At 38.2% G+C, this 22,355-nt stretch overlaps 1 protein-coding gene across 6 annotated transcripts in view; it reads right to left on the bottom strand.

Moving 5' to 3' along the window:
• Positions 1–277: 277 nt before the first annotated feature.
• Cpeb4 (cytoplasmic polyadenylation element binding protein 4) overlaps positions 278–22,355 on the bottom strand; it is an 81,373-nt gene continuing 59,295 nt past the window's right edge. For 3 of the 6 annotated variants that reach the window (XM_048815273.1, XM_048815291.1, XM_048815303.1), the window contains 7 exons: positions 16,496–16,519; positions 14,594–14,767; positions 10,284–10,373; positions 9,811–9,929; positions 8,314–8,428; positions 7,042–7,223; positions 278–4,683 (listed from right to left, as the gene is read on the bottom strand). In XM_048815273.1, coding sequence (XP_048671230.1) covers positions 4,456–4,683; positions 7,042–7,223; positions 8,314–8,428; positions 9,811–9,929; positions 10,284–10,373; positions 14,594–14,767; positions 16,496–16,519 — 932 coding nt within the window. In that variant the 3' untranslated portion in view covers positions 278–4,455. The remainder of the gene's footprint in view (positions 4,684–7,041; positions 7,224–8,313; positions 8,429–9,810; positions 9,930–10,283; positions 10,374–14,593; positions 14,768–16,495; positions 16,520–22,355) is intronic. The other 3 variants (XM_048815298.1, XM_015492605.2, XM_048815310.1) reach the window with 1 other exon arrangement.

Consider the following 22,355-nt stretch of genomic DNA (forward strand, 5'->3'; position numbering starts at 1 on the left):
TGGCTGAACACTCAGATCCAGGCTGAGGCCCCAACGCACACGAATAAAAGGAACTCTGGGGCCTGTGAGCCAACAGCCCGCTCAGGGACACCGCAAGCCGCCCACATTTCCAGGCTGAAGCTAGCAAGGGGCGCTCGCCACGGGCACCCCCGCTGAACAATTTTCCTTGTTGGTTGTCCTGCCTTGGCCCAAAGGTACACCTAATATTTTTTTAAGCGATATATTCCCAACCACGGAAGCATAATGTACTTATGTTGAAAAGAAATATTAAAAGAAATCTGAGTTAAAAGTTTTATTCATTCAACATCTCACATTACAAATATTTAAAAATTATATGCATACTGGTATAAATAGTCATTTGCAAACTATTTAATAACATTAATTTTCCACTAGCACTTCAACAAATGAACTCTTTTAAAAAAGGAACTGTGTTATATAACTTAAGAGTAGAACATACAAAAATAGGAACTTAACGTGAAAATGACTTTAATAAAAAATGAATTACCCTTATTTAAAATGCTATAATAAATACTACAACCTCCCCATACACAGTAAAAACTATATGGAAATTCAGCCAAGTAGTACAATTAACTGACACACTTAAATAACTTTTCCTTCTGATAATATGAGCAATACACTGGGAAAAAAATTAGGGATTAGTAAAAACTAGACACCCACTTGCTAAAAGTTTCACTTCCAAAAAATATAACAAAAATCTGATGAAAATTATAAAAACTAATTATACTTTAAATTTTAAAAATATAAAAAATAAAAGTTGAATACAATATTGTCCCAATTCTTACAATGCTATCAATCACAGTAGCTTTAAAATAAGATAATAAAATAAAGCAAATGACCAAAACCTCTTTTATTCCATTTTTAAAAATAATCTCAAATTTACATTAGTAGAAAGATTGATTTCTGATTCTTTTCTTTAGAAACACCAGCAAGAAAGAGGATTACTCTTAACAGTAGAAAATGACATTTTTAAATGTCTGCAATTAAAAACAAAGAATTACACTGCAAAGATCTTTCAAAAGTTTGAAATAAGTATTGCACATAACTTGAAGTTAACTTGCCACAATTCATCACATTCAAGTTTTAAATCACCTTTTAACAGAAGATTCAACTCTTCAAAACAAAAGGGGTGAGTTATCAAGTCTTTCCAACAGCACTCTCATAAAATGCTAAATTCATTCACTGCAAGTTTTATTTTGCATTCTGCAGAGGTCTGTGTATGGAGAAGTATATATATTATACCAAAGCGTGGGGACCGGAAAAGGGAGGGCGAGGGTTCCTTTACATAGAAAATAATCAGAAACACTTTATTTTACATTGCAAAAATAACCATGTAATTACTCTGTAACTACATTGTAAGTACATGGCTGGTGCCATGCTAGTGCGCTAGAACTACATGCTTGGTAAATTGAAGTGAGACCCTAAAATCTGTAAACTAATTACATGTTAATTATGTTTGAGTTACATGGTAACTCCCAACTACAATCCCATGTAATCTGAAGGACATGTAATCAATAAAATTCAGAGTAATAGATAATCATTGTTTATGCCCTGTAAATTGAAGTGTAACCAAATAATCTGTAAACACGCTTGTCACACAATCACAAGTAAATATTAGTAGAATAACAATTTCTTACATTAGTCATGCATACTAACATTACACACCTGTCCCATGGTAGGCTATTTTTTTTTTCCTTATATATAATTTAAAAGAGCAGACATCTCTGAATCAAACACTTAACATCAATTTATTAAGATTAAAAATGGCTAAACATTCACCAAAAATGTCTGCGTTTTATGAATAATTTTAAAAACTTAGTAAGAAGCTGTAGACAATTTTGTTATTTTAAATTTCTACCCTATGCTTATGCATTTAATTTTTTTTTTCTTTTAGGAACTACAGTGTTATCTGTCATTTTCATGCGAATTTTTTTTTCATTAATTTGTGACTTTACATAGACTATTTCTTAAATCACAGGCACACCAAGAGCTGGTGCCGGGGAGGGATGTTTAAGCAACATGCTTTCTCTTCTCTGCAGACTCTAAAATAGCATTGCCAGTGCACAACATTCATAATTTAAAATGTATGCAGAGCACTGAAATGTATAAAAAGCAGAATATAAGAAAATAAAATTTATTAAAATTATTTATATTAAAAAATGAAGTATATGAAGATCTCTCAGTAATAAAAGTACAAAAAGCTACTCTTTGCAATATGAAAAATTGAGGTATTGCATAAAGAGATATCCCGTCAGTGAAAAGTGTGCCTAAAAATGTTCACTGTTGGAAAAACAAGATATACAAAAGTAGTGCATAACAAATATACATTATGTGCATGACAAAATAAGTTAGCTACAAAAACACTGTACCGAAATTCAGCAGGTCATGTACAAAGGGGAAAATTATTATCCAAAGCTAGTTTTCAAACAGTGTTGTTTCTTGTTAACTCACCACACCTGTTTACTGAGTAGGAACAGCACATAGCACACCCCAAGCCACCTACAAGCATGGAAAAGAATCAAAAGAGGCAAATGAACATTCCAATCAGAATCATGTGGTTCAGGAGAAAAGGAAAACAAAAGTCCCTGACCAGCTAGCTACTAGCTACGTGAGAGCACCCTCCATCGCATGACTGCTTTACTGTTCACAGGGAGTTCTTGAAAAGCAGCTCCCTCTCTGTGTTGGACTCCTAGACAGCAATGCCTCCATTTTGACCTTTGGAACTTAACAGGTATAGTTCATTAAAGCCTGTATCAAAAATAAAGGACTGCTTTTCCTAAAGATAATCAGTGGGGGTCATCAGCCAGATGGTTCCACAGCAGTGCTGGGCAAGTCTTTGGTTTTGAAGGATCCAAGATGGTAACTGTTAGGTAGCACAACTAGCAAGATTGCCGTTAGGTTGTTGTTGTTTACTGTTTTGCACACTGATAAGAATCCTTTGAATTGTTGATAGGGCATTTAATAAAAGAATGTCAATTAAAATAAAAGTTACTTCCATGACTAGGACTTCAAGAGACTATTTTAAATTTACTCCTGAAGCATACTGTTCAACACATAAGAACGCCTTTCGAAGCAAGAATTTTATTTATAAGAAAGCATGCATTACTTGATGAAGTTGGCACTTCAAACACTGACTATGTCCCATGCTAAGTTCTGAAACTGTAAGGTTATTTTATTTTATAGGAAGAGTAAGATAAACATACGTACCTTTGCACAGATTTACACAGTTACTTAGTTCAACAGTGCAAAACACTTTGCAACTACTTAACTTTTTTAAAACTTTTTTCCATTTTCTATGTTACAACTAAATTACAGGATATCCAAAGTAAGTTTAAATCTAAAAGTAAGCCAATCAGCAGCCAATTTGTATATTGTTTTTTGTCTCCGGGTTTTGGCTACGAGTGTTCTGGAACAAAATTAAAAATGGAATCCTTGAGGTATCTCTAGATCTGTTGCTTTTAATGTCAAAATGGAGAGCAAAGGCTGACACCTGACGAGTGTTAGTGAATTAGGATATAGAGTTTGTATATAATATCAAAAACAAAATGCACACATTTGTTCTTCAGGAGAGGAAATGCTAGTTTTCCCACCAGTTGTCATGAATTCTAGCTTTGGTAGGTTTCCTGGGGCTGTGACCAAATAAGTCAGTTAAATAAATAAGTGCACTCCCCTCAGTAGTAAATTTACCCAATTCTTACATTCTGAATTTTTAAAATTTTTTAAATATTTGAAAGAAAGTAAACCTAGCTCTGCCTACTTGACTATTTTTTCTGATGTCCTAATAATGCTGAGGCAGAGTGAGTTCTCTTCAGCCTCAGGACCCTTAATATGAATTACAACGCTGCTCACCCTTGCTCAGGCATCTGTGTGCTGTGACACGCTCTTTCCTGGTAGTGACTGTTCACTTCCTCCATTGCTGTTAAAAGCATTAGAAGGGGATGGAAAAAAGAGAGAGAAAAGAAGAAAAGGAAGGAAAAGGCAGAAGCACTTCCCTGGGGGGAACTGTGTCAGAACAGACCGATAGTGTTCTTGTTGCATGGTTATCTTAATAAAAGTATTCTTATATGTTATATTATTAACAATAATTTAATTAAAAACCCAAAATACTCTATTGTTTCATTTCTCTGTTAATATTTCTCTCTCTCCTCTAAGAAAATGCTGCAGGAAGTTGGAACCCTCTTGGTCTCCAGCAAAGCAAGAGAATAGAACTTCCACGCAGCAGGTGCCAATACAAAAAGGAGTTCAGACACGTTGTTTGCAGTGACACAAGGATCTACAAAACACCTATACCATAGGTCACTCTTTTCGTTATACTATTGTTAAGTTACACACTGCTACAAAAGGACATGCCAGCGTGAAGAGGCTGAGGAAGGGTCAGAAGGACGAAGAGTGCACTTATTCTGAGGCCTGGAAACGAGCACTGTAGTTAGGTAGCCTTTAGTTCCAGCGGAATGAAATGTGCCGAGGGCGGTCGCCGCCTTCCTTCACCAGGGGCTTGTGGAATTCCCTGCCAGCACGAGAATGAATAGCAGCCCAGCAATATTCACAGTAATACTGCAGACAGGTAACATTAGCACAGAAAAATGGGGCGAATTTGCCCCCGCAACGGGCCCCCTGACATTCATCACACAGCTGATCATCCAAGACATATGGCTTAACTTCCACCTGCAACGAAACAATAAAGAGGGAGTTCACATTTGTCATGACTGGACCAGGCACCTCTTACCAGGAATACAGTACGGTTCCCTCCACCATCTGGATGAATCTGTGCCAACGTGCCCAAAAGGGAGGGCCAACAAGTCCTTTACTGCAATGAAGACGGACCATCTTTTAATAACTTTGGTTATAAGACTTTTATACCTTTTGCTTTTATGGTTTCATCTTATTAAATAAATATCCTTCAGAGGGAAAAGAGGATCTCACTAGAAATCAGAAAGTGAAGCCAGCTATTCAGAACAGCACACTATGAGATTAAACTCATGGGGAATTTTCAAACCCTTGTTTTCACTAGTGGATCTGGACTTTTGTCATAGGTGCAATTGTAATTTAAACAAAACCTATGAAGAGTTCCCAGGTTCCATAAAACAGCACTCCATGACAGTGACCAGTGGGAAGGGGCCTGACTTCTGCATTACCAGCATCTGAGTTGTCACCGAGCGGGCTCACAGTTTCTATTTACAGCATCCACATCAAGGGTCATAATCACAACCCTGGAATGCTGGTGAAACAGGACCTGGCCAGGGCACTCACAATCTGAAACCTTGTTTAGTTTTGTCAGTAAGAATGGTTTACTTGAGTCTAAAAGTCAGAGGTGAATTTATAAAACTGGGCTGTTCAGTACTCAATAGGCCAACCTGTCATTGGAGCCTCTCGACAAATAAAAGTCACATGGCTCTCAGCTCACTAGCTAGAAGACAGCTGGTCATTCTTAGTGCAGGAGACACCGGTAGTGGAGGCTCCCTCACATCACAGTATTGGTACCACTGGGGCCATCCAGTTCTGAAAGGAATCCTCACAAAGGTTAGCCAGGAAGGAAGGGACAGGAGTAACATGGAAGATGCCAAGGGCAGACAGAGCTGGCCCTGAGGCTCGGGCCTCTAGGCCACTCCATGTCATCTACAGAGTGGCAAGAACATGTCACAGGATGTCACTGTAGAGGACATAAATTGAGCCTGAATTTCTGATGAACACAACTCCAAAACTTACAGTAGAAGTTTATATTACAGTGAGGTGCAGATATTTTTCAGTGTGAATAAAAAGCAAGTAGGCATGTTAACATACACTGCAATGAGTCCTGCCCCTTTTACCAGAGTTTATAATGTACACCTTTCTGCTTAACGTAATCACAGTATTGTAAATGACCACTATTATTTCAAAATGTTTACTGCCACTGAAGCAGAAAACACATGACGTGAAACACAAATGGTGTGTGTAGACCACTACTGACTTGCCAGCTTCCACACCTCGGAGTGAGAATGGCACGGGAAAACCAATCAATAAAGACTTTAACACAAGGCCCCCGAGTGCTGGGTATCAACATCAGTGCTAATGAGAGTGCTGGTCTGCTGCAAAATAGGGCTTGCACCAGAATGCACCTCAGCACGCTGCCTCCCTCATGAGGAAGGTCCTTCTCATCAAAAACCACTGTCGGCTGAAGCCAGCACTGCACCTGGTCATGCAGTGGATTCAGATTCTGGTGTAAATTCCTATCTCACCACAACCTACTAACAGTTTCTGGCCTGGCCTTTGGCTCACAGGCCACACATTCAGTAATACTGGCATAAAATATGGTTCTATCAGAATGTGGGCTCATGAGGACGGTAACTTCTTATCCTAGGCACTAAAACATCTATGGAATGCATGAAACACAAAGAAAAGGAATAAATCTGTGGGGAAAAAATAAGACATAATAGAATACAGAGCGCTGATATAATATACTGGAAAGAGGAAAGAACTATCTTTGAGGGTTTCTTTCCCAGTCTTGTGATTCAGAGGGTAAATCCAACAAAGAGGAATTTAAAAAGTGTTGAAAATAATGCTAAGTAATACTACCTAATTTTAGGTGGAAAAACAAACCACTAATAAAAAGATGATTCCTTCTATTTCATCTATTACAATGAAAGATTTCTAAGCAAGGTGGATCTAGAAGTGAATTAATTCAATAACACGTTACCACCGTGCATTGAGAAATAGACTTACAGGGGTATTCATGATGTTCCAAGATTTTTTTAAAAATCAGGAGATATTATATGCATTCATGTTTCCATAACTGATATAAGGTAGGACAGAGGATTCAGTAAATTTTATTGAATGAATGAAAGGATGGGGTGACAGTCTAGGAAAGACTAAATTAACTCAAGTAAAGTTGTTATGGTGTCCAGTGTCCTAGTCCAGCTATCCAAAAATCAGAGAAGAAACTCAGAGGCAATTCTTAGAGCCCACATGTGACTGACTCTATAGGCATAACTGCCAGCTGTCAATTACAGCAATACAAAATCCCCCATTCAGCAGCCTAGGACTTACCCGTTTATCTATCTCTCCGTGCTGCAGCTGGACAAAGCGGGCACTGATAGCAGCTATGTAGCTCTGTTGATTAGAGAATGCCACTCGCCCAGCTCCTTTTGGGTATTTCAGCTCAGGGTCCGTGTCGATCCCAGCATAGCACACACCTCCATACAGCCGATCCATTATCATAGCCAGCTCCACTGAATGAGGGGAGCAAAGGGGGCATTTAAATCAGGAAAATTCATCTGGTTCATCGACGGTTTCCTTCAAAGTAGTTCATTTTCCTCCGAGCTCACATTATTACAGTCATTATTAATTAAACTCATTACTATGACCAGTAGTACAGTGGGTTAATCATCAATTTTTTAATTGTGGGCAGGGGCTCTGTGGTTTTACATGTTCTTTTCTAATCTTCACAACAACTCTAGGAAATAGGTAAGAATTTCCTAAGGAAATTGAGGCACAAAGATGATCCATCTGTCCAAAGTCTCAGATTGTTAAGTGACAGTCCTGGGCTTGGCAACCAGTTTTGCTTCCTATCCATGTTATTGCTGCATGGTCACCAGTTAGCAAGGTATTTCTTACTATAAATAACTAATTAAACACTAATTAAGAGGGGCTTTGCAGCCTCTCTCCATCAAAACCTGTTACCTTTTCCTATAGTCTAGCTATTCATCTATTTCTCATATAAAATTTGAAATAATTAAAGCATCCTTTCCATGAACTGTTACAATTCTGAAACTGCATTTCTGTTCATCTTATGTTCTTTACCTCATTCATGCTATTAAACCCCAAGCTACTAGATGGTGGAGATGTAATTTCTTCTGTAATTACTACTCTAAAAACATCATGCACTGCTGAGAGCCAGTAAACAGCTCTCAGCAAACAGCCGAGCTCAGTAAATAGCTGCAGCAACTGAGGACATGGGAAACCAGCGCTGAGTGGCTCAGTACATAAGCTACTTTCCAAGGGCTTCTTTTTTCTTCAGACAATGATGAGAAAGATAATGTGAGCCCTTCACATCGGTTACCCCATTCGATCCAAAATAACCCTACGAAGCACATGCACTTTCCACTGTCTTGACAGATGGGGAAATTGAAAATCAGAGAAATATGTCATTTGTCCAAGGCCACTCAGAGCAGAGCATGTAAATTCAAACCCTCACAAAACTGATTGCTAGAACTCTCACTCTTAGACAATGAGCTCAAACACTCATTAAGAGTTCATCCTAATGATCTTTATATTTCTTATTTTAAAGGGCAGGGAGTGTTTTTGGATGTTTGATCATACCAGCTCGTAATGGTCGAGGAACACCCCCAACAAATATAGTTTTTCTTGGGTCAAGTGGCTGTGAACCATCCATCACAAAGTCACTGTCACTGAGATTCCAGGGCCGAATCTGTACCTAGGGAGTGCAGAAACCAAAAGTGTCTCATTATCAAAAGGTCTAAAATTATCGAAGAGTAGTGTATCTTTAAAAGTCAAAATCTATGTCATGACAAATCAAAAAAGGTATAAAGCTCAAAGACTTAAAAATAATCTATATCCTAACCCTTCATTTCATCTGTTAGAGCAAACTAAACCAAGGTGGAAAGTTCAATTTCAATGTCTACTATAAGCCAAATCACTTAGCAGGTCCTTATTTATTTGTAAGTTAATTAGCTCTTTTTCAGCTTATTGGGTCTTCTACTCTATCCAACCCCTCAATATCTGCATAATTAAAATTTAGCATGGTATCTGACACTGATCAGCTTATAGTGATAAACTAGGATTGAATGTCCAAATCAACATATGTATAAAAATGCAAATTATTTCTGATTTTAATAAATCTGTTGCATTATTTCAAAAAACATTTCAAAGTAAAAATATCACTGATATCTGTAATAAACCATTTTGTGATAAAGACTTCAGTATGTCAAACAATCAATCGATCGAGAATCATGTACCTCATTTAAATTTGTTTGCATTTACTAACTGCTACAGGTGCCCACACCAAAGGTAAGGTATTTCCAAATATGCACACCAATAATGCCTGAAGCCAGAGGTACCCAATTCAAACACCTATAAGAATTGGCGTGGAACATAAACAAGTCAAGCAGAAAGAATCCAGGCCATAGGAACCCAAAAGTATGTTCCTGACCCAGACACCAATACAAGCTCCACAAATCATTGCCTGAGCAGGCACCCCATGCTGTGCTCCTGCACCACTTTATCTGGATGGTAGAGAAGTGTCTCTTCACTAACTGCTACCTGGCTAAGAAGGAACTGCTGATTGGTCAAGTTCATCACTACACTCCCTAATGATGAAATTCTATGATAAAGAAAAACTTCCAGGAAGAAAAAATAGCACCCAATATACCTTTACGAGAATACACATAATCAATTCTACTTTGGGAAAGCATCACAGGTAAAAAGTTAAGGACTCTTTGGGTAAAATCTTGATCCAAGAGAGGATAGAGATAGAAAGACATGGAACATATTTGTGATTTGAGTTTTATTCTTCAGAAGAAATTCAGCTGCTTTACCTTTGTAAAATGTTTTTTTTTTTTCAAGTGAAGACTTTAAATAGTGAAGACTTACCAAATATTTCAACTAACTACACATTCAATGTCAAAATAATGTGCACGGATATACAGAATGTCAATGTTAGGAACCTGATAATAACAAAACCTTTTTATTTAGATTCTACTTACAAACATGTCGATTAAGTACATCAAGATGTTTTTCAAATACAGCAGATGGATCGAGGCAAAAACTAACAGCTATTTTACGCTAGACTGCACTTACTGGCTTATCCTTGATGGTGGGACTTGATACACACAGGTAGAGCTTTCCATCTTCTTCAATGCATGCATCAATGAGAGCCTGAACAGAGCTTTCATCTTGAAATAGCAGGAATGCATAGCCTGAGAAAAAAAGAAGAAAGGGCTTATACTTTTTCCTATCTTCTTTGTGATTCTTCAAGAGATAGAAAGTGTAAATTAATACCAAGGAAAGGAAAAGGAATAGAAAAATATAAAAAAATTTAAAACTTAACCAAAAATCTGATAATATCAATGCATAATTCACTTTTGTAGTAAAACATAGAGTAGAATTGAATTTGAATTAAAAGTAAGTTATATAGAAATTTTAAAGACCACTTAGAAAAACATAAGCTGAAAAATAGGAAATGTTGTGATGAAGGTAAACATTTATGAAAAGGCTGAACGCTGAACAATATAAGGTTAAACTGTACTTGTATACTGAATCTTGGGAATTACCTTTAGGAGGAAAATAAGATTTGCTCTCTGCTTTATGAGGCCAGTCCACAATCAAAGGGCCGAAGCGACGAAAACTAGCTGTGATCTCATCTAATGAACAAGAAAAAAATTCAAATATTTTAGGGTTACTTTTTTAAAGTAGTAGTTTTATTAACAAAAGCTTTAAATCTGCCATCTCTGAGAACAGTTCACAGAACTCCTTTCAGCCAGATTCACCAGCTATCAATGTTGGGCACATTTGCCTTCACCCTCTTCCTTCTCTCTTCCCCTCCCCCCCTCCATCTGCACATGCATGAACCAATCTAGCAATCCACCCACACACCATCTTTTTCTGACATGATACTCTGTAACCCCAAAACACGACAGTTGGTATCTGCTCAGAGCAAGGTCACCTCCTTATATACCAACATATAGAGTATTTACAATCAGGAAATCAACATGGGTACAACACTACCACCCAATTCACAGACTCCATTTACATTTCAAACTATCCCAACAATATCCCTGTTTCCCTTTTTGATCCGGAGTTCTACCTAGAACACACGCTGCATTGAGCCCTCACAACCCTGCAGCGCTGGTCCTTTTTAATTGGGAAGAGCTCCCCATTCTTCCATTTTTCACATTCATTCTACAGGATGCTGCTATGCTCTGAATATTTGTGTCCCTTCCCCACCCCTGCCCAGATTCACATGTTGAAACCTAACCTCCAGCGTGAGGTATTTGGAAATGTGGCCTTCAGTAGATGACTGGGTCTTGGGGGCAGGGTCCTCAACAATGTGATCAATGCCCTTGTAAAAGAGGCCTCTGAGACAGCCTTTATCCCTTCTTCCATGTGTGCTTACAATGAAAAGATAGCTGCTATGAGGAACCAGCCCTTATCACACACTGAGCTTGCTATGGCCTGGATCTTGAACTTCTCAGCCTACAGAACTGTGGGAAATTTCTGTTGTTAATAAACTATTCAGTCTTTGGTAATTTGTGATAAGTCAAGGACCCTTGATGTGAGTCTGTACTCTGTTTACTAATGACCAGATTCATGCTACACATTTGAATACAAATACCACCATGATGACAGTCTGCTGTCCTATCCTACCACACTGGACATGTTAAGCTTGATCACTGGTCAAGTTGGTATCTGTCTGGGTTCTCCATCTCAAGGAGATCACTTCCCCTTTGTATCTGATAAGTGTATTACAAAGAAATATTGTGTAGTCACCAATATCCCATTTCCTCATTAGCCTTGGCATCCTGAAGAGTCCTGCTTCTATCCACTACCTCAATGATGATCACCAATTTTCATCATTCCTTCTACATTTACTAGTTAGGATTAAACAGTAATACTTCTTTCCCTTTTATTCATTTATTTATATCAACAAAGATTTTTTAAAATTTATTTTCTGAGATGTTGGAGATTGAACCCAGGGCCTCAAGGATGCCAAGCAGGCGTTCTGCCACTGAGCTACACCCCAGCCCTAGGCCTACTTTTTTATAAGTCATATAATCCAATTCTCTCCTTATTTATTTTGATGCTCACTTTGTCCAAAAATATTATCCCTGATTTTGCCCATAGGAACTTCCTTGTCCTCTGCCGTGTCCCTACCATTTTTTTAAACACTTCTATAATTTGTGGCACAAGAAGATACTTGAGACTCATCCTGACCTTCCATTGCTCAAGCTCTAGAATCAACTATTTTTTTTTTTCATGAAGTCCTGGTTCCTTTTGGTGGCAAAAGATACTTAAAAAACTAAAATTTAGGTGTGCCACAAGTTCATTACTAGTGAGTTTTCATTATTTCCAAGTCTACCCAGTGGACAAAGCTAGAAAACAAATGAAATATGCACATGTACATGCATGTTGATGGCTATTTCTATATCTGTGTATTATAAAAACCTATGATCTTACATTAGTATTCCCAGTTCCACTCTAAATTCTCAGTTTTTTCTAGCCTTCCTTCCATATTTGTAAGTTCCCTTCTCATGGTGAGAAACTTAGCTCCTCTGGTCTGCAACACCCTTATTACTTGTTCAGTATAACCAATCTTCCAGCCCCTGCTAGACTCCTCTGCCTCCTAGCTTGGTGCTCCGGCTTGGGTTGGCCCTGACTCCTGTACACACCATGCCCGCTGCTGCCAAGGCTCCTGGGCCCTGTGCACATACAGGAAAACACACCCCTTGACTTTGTCATTGCTCCTCTTATCAGCCCACCTCCTTGGACAGCAAGAAACCTAAGTCAGGCAGGAAGGGAGAAGGAAAGAAGGGAAAGATAGCAAAAAAAAAAGAGAGAGAGAGAGAGAAAAGTGAAGACTTGATCATACTTAACCATTAATTTAATGATATTATTTGCGCCTCATCATATATTTGGATAACTAGCAGGTAAATTCTAGGAAAATATATTTCCAAAAAGCTTCTGCAAAAAATTGGTTAAGCATTGTAAAGGAGACCTGATGAAAGTCAGGAAGAACAAAAAATTGAGATGGGGACTACATTCAAATTCCATCCTGGAGGAACTGTTTTCATTTCCCCCAGACTGTGAAGCGGACAGTCTGTTCTGCTACGCCTGTTTCTACATTAAAGGGGACTCACGTGAGACTGGTAAATAGGAGAATGACGTCAGCCGAACATGGAAAAGAGAATGACAGCCATCAGAAAAGACAAAAGCCCGGGCTCCAGAGATGCGCGTGTAAGCCCCACTCTGCTCTAAGCACACTGGAACGAGGACCACCAGGGCTCTCTCACCACAGGTGCATCTCCAACCCTGAAGGACATCTGACCACTTGCATGTCCTCAGGTCCAGAGGCCCAGTTCCCTCTGCCTCTTCTCACACTGCCCTAGTGGTTTGGGACATATTTAGTACTCCCTGAGGCTGCCCCTGCCATGCTGAGCTTCTTCCTTCAATTTTTGATCCGGAGTTCTACCCAGAACACACGCTGCATTGAGTCCTCACAACCCTGCAGCGCTGGTCCTATGAAGAGGCTGATCCCCACGGCCATCATCACATCCATGTCTGTGACATGTCCAGTGGTTAATTCTCTTTTTGTTCATGTCACAGGTACAGATTCACTTGGTTTTAAATGATCTGCCTCTATATTCCTCATAAATCCTGAAATTTTTAGAACATAATTCTATAGAACACAATACTCTTTTTAAGATATGCTCGCTAAGGAAAGGATAGAGATGGTTTCAGACTAAATTGAAATTTCCCCAAGACATTTAATTATGTGTGTGGGGGGAAAAACAAACCAAACCCTGTGTTTATTTCAATCTTTGACTTTTCAGAACCATTACTGTCTCAGCCTTCCAAAAGACTGATCATCTTGTAGAAAATGAAGTGGCTTGATAAGTTTTAATTCCAGTCTAAATGGTGAGTTATTAAATATTATTATTGGACCCAACAGATTTTTAGAGAAACCTGCTCTATTCTTAAAATATGAATTAGTTTACTTCCATTTCCATTCAGGAAACCAAGACCAAAGAAGTTTGGAAGAAAGCAACCAAGATATATGATCACTATATGTCTACTTTGGATTTTACTTAGAGTTACTTAGATCCAGAGATGAATTGCGGATTCCTAGATAACTGGTCCCACTAACCCTTGGCATGGCTGGCTCCTTACTAAAGTCTCAGTTCACATTTCACCTCCACAAAGAGGCTTTCCTTCACCACTTGCATCACTAGCTCAGGTCACCATGTTTGCTTTTCAATACTTACTCTGGTATTTTCTTGCATGTGTACATATTTTTAATGGGCCTTCCCTAACCAGAATATCAACTCTATGCAAGCAAGGACATTCCATCTTGTTTACTGTTGTAAACAAGCCTGAGGGTGGTGCACAGCATTTAGAAAGCAAGTAAATATTTGCTGAATGAATAACTTTTAAGATTCCTTTTCTTGTGCTACAATTGTAGGCTACATTTATCAAAAGTTCACTATTAACCTAAGATTTAAAAGTCTGAAACAATGAACTGCACATTTATGAAGCACTTATAAAAGGTGGGAAAGAAAGATGGAGACACATAACTGAGTTGGCCAAGGCAGGATGAGCAGCACCACGTGTGCTCATGACAACAGAATGGCTGCCCGTTTCCCAGCAACCCGGCTGTTTCTCACTGAATGCGCCCCTTGCTTCAGCAGGTCCCGGCAGCCTGCCTTCCTCACCGCTGCACCTAGGCTCTGTAGGACAGGAAGGCAGGAGACAACAATGCCATGGAGCCTGAATTCCCGGATTCAGATGGCACCGCAACTATAAAGACGAGAGCCCTACTATGTGCCACCACAGGCACCCTACTGTAGACAGTTTTTTCTAAATATACCTTCATCGATGTCAGGAGGCAATCCGCCCACGAACACCTTGCGAGAATACCGCTCGACCCGTTCCCCGTTCTGGTGAGTGAAGCAGTGAGGGGAGCCAAGGCCGCTATGAAGAGGCTGATCCCCACGGCCATCATCCAGGAACCCATCTTCCATTGGGAACAATGAAGACTGACCTGAAATAGAAAGCAGGACAGAAAGCTAACAGGAAATGCTGCTTGTCACTGATTACTATGCATAAGAACAAGGAAAGCAGCAGATCCAATAAAACTGCTTTTACTTTTCTCACTGAATAATAGGATCACTTAGATATGCTCTTTAGTCCCCATCACCTTTAAGTCCCAACTGAGTCAGAGAAAGTACATGGTTAAATAGAGGGCTGCTCGAGTATCCCACTGGGACCCAGAAGCCTCAGCGAGGTGAAAGGGAAGTCCAGCAGGAGAGAGCACTCCTTTGAAAGCAGTTGGCAGCAGACTGCACTGCCTTGGCAGGGCCCCAGGGCCACCGGCACACTAGATATGGACACTAAGTATGAGATCTGACTGTAAGATGCTAAGCCCTTAAATTTCTTCAACAGATCAAATAGCACAGCCTGCCCAATTTCCTCTAAGAATGGGTTTAAAATGAACAAGTCAATTTTTAAGTGAACGCTCATTTTGTTTACCTTTTCTAAGGGGATACAACCAAAACCCACCTACTATTGTTACCCAAGTTCACTGTCTGAATATAAGACCCACAGGCATGCTAAAGACACATTTGTTATTAGCTGAGTAATTATTAGCTCACCAAGGATGTTGTCTATTTCTAAAAACTAGTCACTAAATTTGTTGTTTGAAAATGATATTGCCAGAAAAGGAGAAAAGACCAAAGATGCCTCTGTGTGGACAGTCTTCCCATGTTTACCTGACAGAAAATAGGAACTTGTACACCATCAACAAAACACAGAGCTACAAATAACTGCAAAATCTCTCAAACACTGCTTTTTGTCACTGTTCAGCTGCCAATTTACATCTAAGATCTATAAAAGGAACTTGCTAATGGGTCCTCTAAAACTTATTTCAAGTGCTCTTCCCTTATCAGAACATCCCAATACCCTTTTGCAGCCACCCTTGTCTTTAATTTTCATTACTAAATACAAACAATAACAGTATCTTTATTGCACATTTATCCTAAATTCCATGTCAAATGAAGACAAAAAGTAATTATAAAATTAGATATTGTTTTCTGAATGATCTTCAAAAATCACTTAGATTTTACATCTTAGCTATTTAACTGTCTTCTTGCTTGGAAAATGGCAAAACTATTACAGACAGCAAAAATAAGGTTTATTCAGGCACCTCTAGGAAATGAGTCTTTAAGATTCCCTAACACTTCTAGAGCTCCCCCACACCCCAGTATTTGAAATATATAGGAAGTCATTTATTTAGCTCAGCTTATTTTAAACCAAATGTTTTATGCTTACTTAGTAAAATCAGCTGACCCAAATTACTTTAAGTGAAATTGAGCCTCAAAGATAATGAGGTATTTTGAGACTAGTCTACATTATTGCTTTTAAATTTTTTAAAAATTTTTTTTCTCCCAAGAAATTCCCTCAAAAGGAAAAGCGGGGGGGGGGGGAATCTTTAGATATAAGTAAGTTGAATATCTAATGTAATATAGGGAAGTCACATGAATTTAAATCAAAATCCCAGCATTCTGGCAATTTGACTAGAGCTCATTAACTCCTTCAAAACACAATGTCTGGAATGCCAACTAGGACACAGAGGCCATGGAGGATCAAAGCTGTGTTTCTGTGCTTTGCCTTCCCTTACCCCTTCCTTCCCCTCAAAGGCTATAGAAAGTGCAAGCTTGGGTCCTCTCCAAACACAACCAATACATTCAAAAGTTAGAAACAATAATGTTACCTCTCCTTCGCCCATATGTCCTTGCTGCATGTCAAATGAGAAGAAAAAAACAAAACAAAACAAAAAACAAACAAAACAAAACAAAACAAAAAAACAAAAAAACAACCTTTCAAACATTGTCAAAAGAATCAACTGAGATTTCATCTATCAGCTTTTGAAACAAAATTTGGCTATATTCTTCATGTCCTAGTTAATGTTTCCAAAACAAGGAACTGAATGGTGAGAAGTCAACTGAATGCATTTTTTAAAAGTTCTTCAAAGACATTGTAAATCTTTACTGAATCTTACTTGTTTTAAGGGAAACTTTTGGCTGTAGTTGTCACTCAAAGTCCAAACCATTATAAAACTGAAACAGCATGTAACAAGATTTAAACCAACTAGTATATTAATCATATTTTTTCAGATTTTCCTGTTCACTAGCAATTTAGTAGATATACTGGTATTTAATTCATGTCTTTTCACCACTACAGGATAAACAACATTTTTACAGTATTTCTCAGTTCATTCCTAATAAAAAAATCATAACAAATGAATATTTAGGCAATTTAAAGCTTCTTTTTAACCAACAATTTTTTTGTGACCCTAATCAAATCTTCTACCAAACCCAAATGCTGAAAAGTAAAAGGCTGGGCATTACATCACCAGGTAGGCTGTAGCCAAGGGGAAAGGAAAAGGGAATCATTGAATACCCAGGAAACAAGAGCACAAACCTTAAGTCAGGAAATTTTGGAGAAACAAACAAATTGGCACTTAAAGCCCTGACAGTCAAAGGCCTCAATTCTGTACAACAAACTTTTTGTAAATGACCTATCTTGCTAGCACTATGGATAACAGCACAAGGGCCTGTCCTCAAAGGACTGGTGACTTTATGTGTCACAGGCCACATAAGCCAACACAAGGATAATGTACCATGACTGCTGCTACACAGTTCTCCCCTCATCCCTGGTTTCTGTCCTAAGCTTTGGTTATCAGGTGTCCACCTCAGTCCAAAAATACTAAACAGGAAATTCCAGAAATAAACAACTCATAAGTTTTAAATTGCACCATCTGAGTACCATGATGAAATATGGAACCTTCCCATCCATCCCGTCTGGGATTTGAATCGTCCCTTCACCCAGAGAATTCAAGCTGTTCATGCTACCTGCCTGTTTATCACTTTTGAGAAGTATTTTCAGAGACAGAGATCACATTCACAAAACATTTATTATGGTATATGTTATAGCAACTCTGCTTTTATTATTGGTATTGCTAATCTCTTAACTATACTCAATCTGTACATTAAATTTCATCATATATTTGTGTGTGTATATATACATATCTCTCAGTATGTATATTTATGTATTTAACCTTAGTATATGTAGGGTTCAGTACTATCCTTGGCTTCAGTCATCTACGGGGTCTTGGAACACAGTCCTTAGTTAACTCTCCTAGTTATATGGCAGGAGTGACAGGACAGAAGAGAAGCGACAAATCTGATTAGCTGGCATCTGAGATGGTCCTTCAGGGAAAATCAGAGGAATAGCACCTGAGGCCTGGCAGGGCCATAGGCGGGATGCTGTAAAGTTCAGGGAGAGTGAACCAGAACAGAAGCCTACGGCTTGGCTAGGGACAAGGTTTAACAGGACGGTGGGACAGGTTTTTGAGTTAGAAGGCATAGCACCTTTTAGAAGTCACATTACACAATGGCCAGGGTTTTCTTTCTTCGTCTTCTAAGTAAGTATAAGTTCTAAGTATGTATAACTTAGAAGCAACACAGGAGTTATTTTCCAAAATGAAATTACATCTCATATCAAAATACACTTCTACCATTACTAGATAAAACAGGATTTCACCAAAGTACCTGACTAAGCAGACTGAAACAAAATAAAGCCTTCCTTGAGGAAAACTTCATAGGTTTTAAGTTTAAGAGGAATAGGTATTTTCCAACTTACCAGACAGAAGTTGGAAAGACAAATAGTATCATAAAAGCAGATGCCTGCTTAAGAGTCTCCATTTACACAACTGTTTTGAAGACAAGGGAACTTGGGAAAACAATGATTTGAAGATCTTGGTTGGTTCTGTCTATCTTAAAAAAGAAGATTCACGCTGCTTGGATTTCTGAGACAGAGATACTTGAAAAGAGTAGGATTTTAAAAGCTACAAAATTAACGTGAAAATGCTCATAGCTTCTATTTACTAATGTCATTTCAGGAACAGTTAAAAATAAAACATCTCAAAATCTTCAAATGTATACTTTCAAAATTTGATAATGTTATACAAAATTAGGCTGGTTAATATAGAGGAATTCATGGTTAGATTCTAAGACCAAATATCTGAAAACTATGCAGACACTCTCCTATATAACAGGAAAAATCAACTACAGGTGTACATCCTTGCAAACTACAAAAATTGCCCAGTCAAACAGATGGATGAATTAATAAAGCTGGGGGAGGGAATGACATTCTGGAACACACAAAATAAGAATGTGTAAATTTTTATTTCCAGTTATTATAATAGTTTATAAATTATTTTGACATACAATAAAGGAAAAGTAAATGAACCATAAATTCAGTGACTCTTCCATGAAGTGAACACATCTATATACCCAGAACAGAATGCTAAATGGTGCCACTTTACTCCATGTATAAAAGATGTACTAAGTACCCCCTTCTCATTTATTTCAAATTATATTTGAAGCAAACTCTTTGGTGAAATACACTGAAACAGATTCCCATCACTTTCCTGAGAAAAATGTCAGGAAGATGTCTAAGCTCATGACCATAAAGTGTTGCTTGCTATCTGATGTTTTGCAAGCATCTGAGGAAGTAGCAAGGAACAAAATGGCTTTAATTATGTTCAAAGAAATCTGTTTTAGGAAAGTTCTAAACTTAGCTGAAATAAACTCTGCTCAGAATTTTCCTTTAACTATTTAAGAATAAACTATTTAAAGATTTGAAAAATACACATGTAAACACCACTGAATAAAAATCTCCCATTCCCCATCTGAGTTAAAATGAATGCTATACATATGTGTAGCTACCTTTATTTTTATTACTTAGCTTTGATTTATAAAGTCCTCAATAATTTACATTCAGAATTAATAGGAGTCCAGAATGTTAAAATGGGTTTTAAGCATTATGATGATAATTTTTTAAAATTTCCAGTTACATGTTATTAGATGTATTAGTAAATATTTTATTTCTATAATGTCTTTACAGGACTGCTTATACATGTTTTTCTTCTTATTAGCCCTGTGTTCATCATGAAATTCCCCTTACTAAAATATTTCATTAATCTACAGTGCTTGATTTGCCAAGAAGGTACAGAAAGACCGTCCAGGACTTTTCCTTCTCCCTCCACATATATACATATTTCATTGTAAAAATAAAATATTATTTATCTCTTCAAAATTATCTTTTTCTCATTTGCTTTAACAATGGATAAGTGTCCATAATATGATACATTCATAAAGACAAAGCATCTAGTATGCAACCATATTAAAATGTGGCACAGGCTCATGGGCTGATGCGGAAGCTCTCTAAGATCTAGTTTGCATGCAGTGTCTAAGTGTGTATTATATGATCCTTGTGTAAACTTAAAAGTAAAAATATAGAGAGATATTAAAATATGTATTAGCCTTTTTTCCAAAACAACCACAAGATCCTGAAAACGAGAAAAAATAGAATAGGAAAAGAAAGAAGGCCTTTGCTTCTTGTTCCATCTACTTCTGTACTACCTGAATTCATGACTACTGTGTATGTGGCATTGCTCTATTGGCTGATGGGCCATTTCTAGTTTTCTTCTTGGTAGTTAGTACCTGCATTAAAGACAAACAAATGTTACTAAAGAAACGCTCCCTTTCCTACATGACAGCCATAATTCTGGAAGGAAGAAGACTTAGGCCAGGAAAGATAAAATATTAGTAAGTTTCAGCAGGCAGTGCAGAACGGAGCCTCTTCAGGCTCCTGGTCTACCTCAGGCTTCCCACTGTTTCCCCTGTGGCTGCCCCCTTGCTGAGAAGGAAGCGGGCACTCTACTGGGGGAAAATAAAAAGGGTGGTGGCTCAGATGGAAAGAACTGACTTTTCTGCAGGAAAATGTGGGGGAACCGGACATGGTGAGGAGCTTCTGTAGTCCCAGCTACTCAGGACTGAAGTAGGAGAATCAATTGAACCCAGGAGTGAGCAACACAGAGAAAACTTGTCTCAAAAAAAACAAAAAACAAAAAACAAACAAACAAAAAAAAAAACCTGGGGAAAATTAGCCAAATCAGTAAATCTTAAAATTACAGGCTCAAACTAAAAGTTGCAAATCTGGGAACAAAAGATTAAAGACGGTGGAACCAGAAAGCTTGACCCCATCGCTGCAGGAGGCAGGAGGACGGCTCAAAAGGACACAAGGAGGCCAATAGTCATTCAAATTATCTTTTTAATCAACCTCAAATTTATCAGGCTCACTAGTTTTTAATCCACATCTATGCTTACTAGTTACAATTCCCAATGTCAAGCTGACTTGAGCTTTTATTAGCTTGTAGGTACAACAACATTCAAAGAACATTCATAAGCTATGGTAAAGATATGCATTATTAATTTGTAAAGAGTTTCCCAAGAGAAGGGCAACTCTAGTTTCTGCATACCTCTAATTCTCAGTTTATTAGAAAGAAAAAGGAACAAATGAGAGACCAGGGGAAGATATCACATGCTTATGTGATGGACAGTCACATGCTTAGTAAGTAATCTCCCCCTTTCTCAAAAACAACTCAAATGTGTCATTCTTAGTTTAATCTTCAAGAGTTCCTCTGGGCTTTTCATTACTATTCTAACCCAACAACTGTAGAGGACATGAGTTTACAATGTTCCCACATCACCTTTTTCATGAAAGGATAGTTCACCAGGCCCCATATTCTAGCCCCCAGAACCATATCATACATTTCAGTGACTATCATCCACAGTGCTCCTGGGTAAATGATACCCTTCTTTTTAATAGATTTCTGCCCCCACCCCACGCAGACATCTTCCCTCCTTCCATTCCAAACAACTATAGCTAAGGAGATGTTGTTCTATGCTAGCCTTTAAAAACTGTCTTACTAATCTCCTTCACTGGAACAAACAAATATTTAGTTGATGCTTCTAAATGAACAGACAGCCTTAGAAGAAAGGAATATACAGATAAATCTGTTAAAAACTAACATTTTCCTGTTGTTCTATAATTTTGGGGGGCCATACGTTCATTTTTGAAGAAGCTAATCCTAAGGGCTGAAGAAGTGAAACAGGAAATGGGAAAAATAAGCATTTTAAAAAGAGAGCAATGCACAGCACTTTTATACAGAGGTGGTGGCAACTGCATAGTCTCCTTAAGTTAAAAAAAAAATTAATCTTTCACCTAACATCTACCACAGAGCTTAGCCAAGCTGTGCCATGAGAAAATGGATATGCTCACTGCATTCCTATGACATAAAATGTACTGTCAAAGGCATCAGCTAATGGGCTGAATTCTGTCCCCCTACCCACTCACAAAATTCAAAGTTGAAGTCTAGCCTCCAGGGCCTCAGGACGTGACTGCACTTGGAGATAGGGTATTTAAGGGCTGAAGTTAAATGAGGTCATTGGGGTGGGCCCTAATCCAATATCACTGGGGTCCTTCTAAGAAGAGACGGACACAGACAAGCACATAGGGAAGAGCACGTGAACACACAACAGCCTAAAAGCCAGGGAGAGCTGTTCAGAAGAAATCACCCTGAGAACACACCCAGCCTGTGTCTAAGGCACACCACCTGCAGTACTTGTTGTGGCAGCTCTAGCAAACTAAAACAGTATCCAAAAAGTGGACACAAAGTGAGTTTTTTAAAATACATTCTAAATCCAAGAATTTTCCCCCAAGAT

This window comes from Marmota marmota, unplaced genomic scaffold, assembly GCF_001458135.2.
Source record: "Marmota marmota marmota unplaced genomic scaffold, marMar, whole genome shotgun sequence".
Taxonomy (NCBI): Eukaryota; Metazoa; Chordata; class Mammalia; order Rodentia; family Sciuridae; genus Marmota; species Marmota marmota.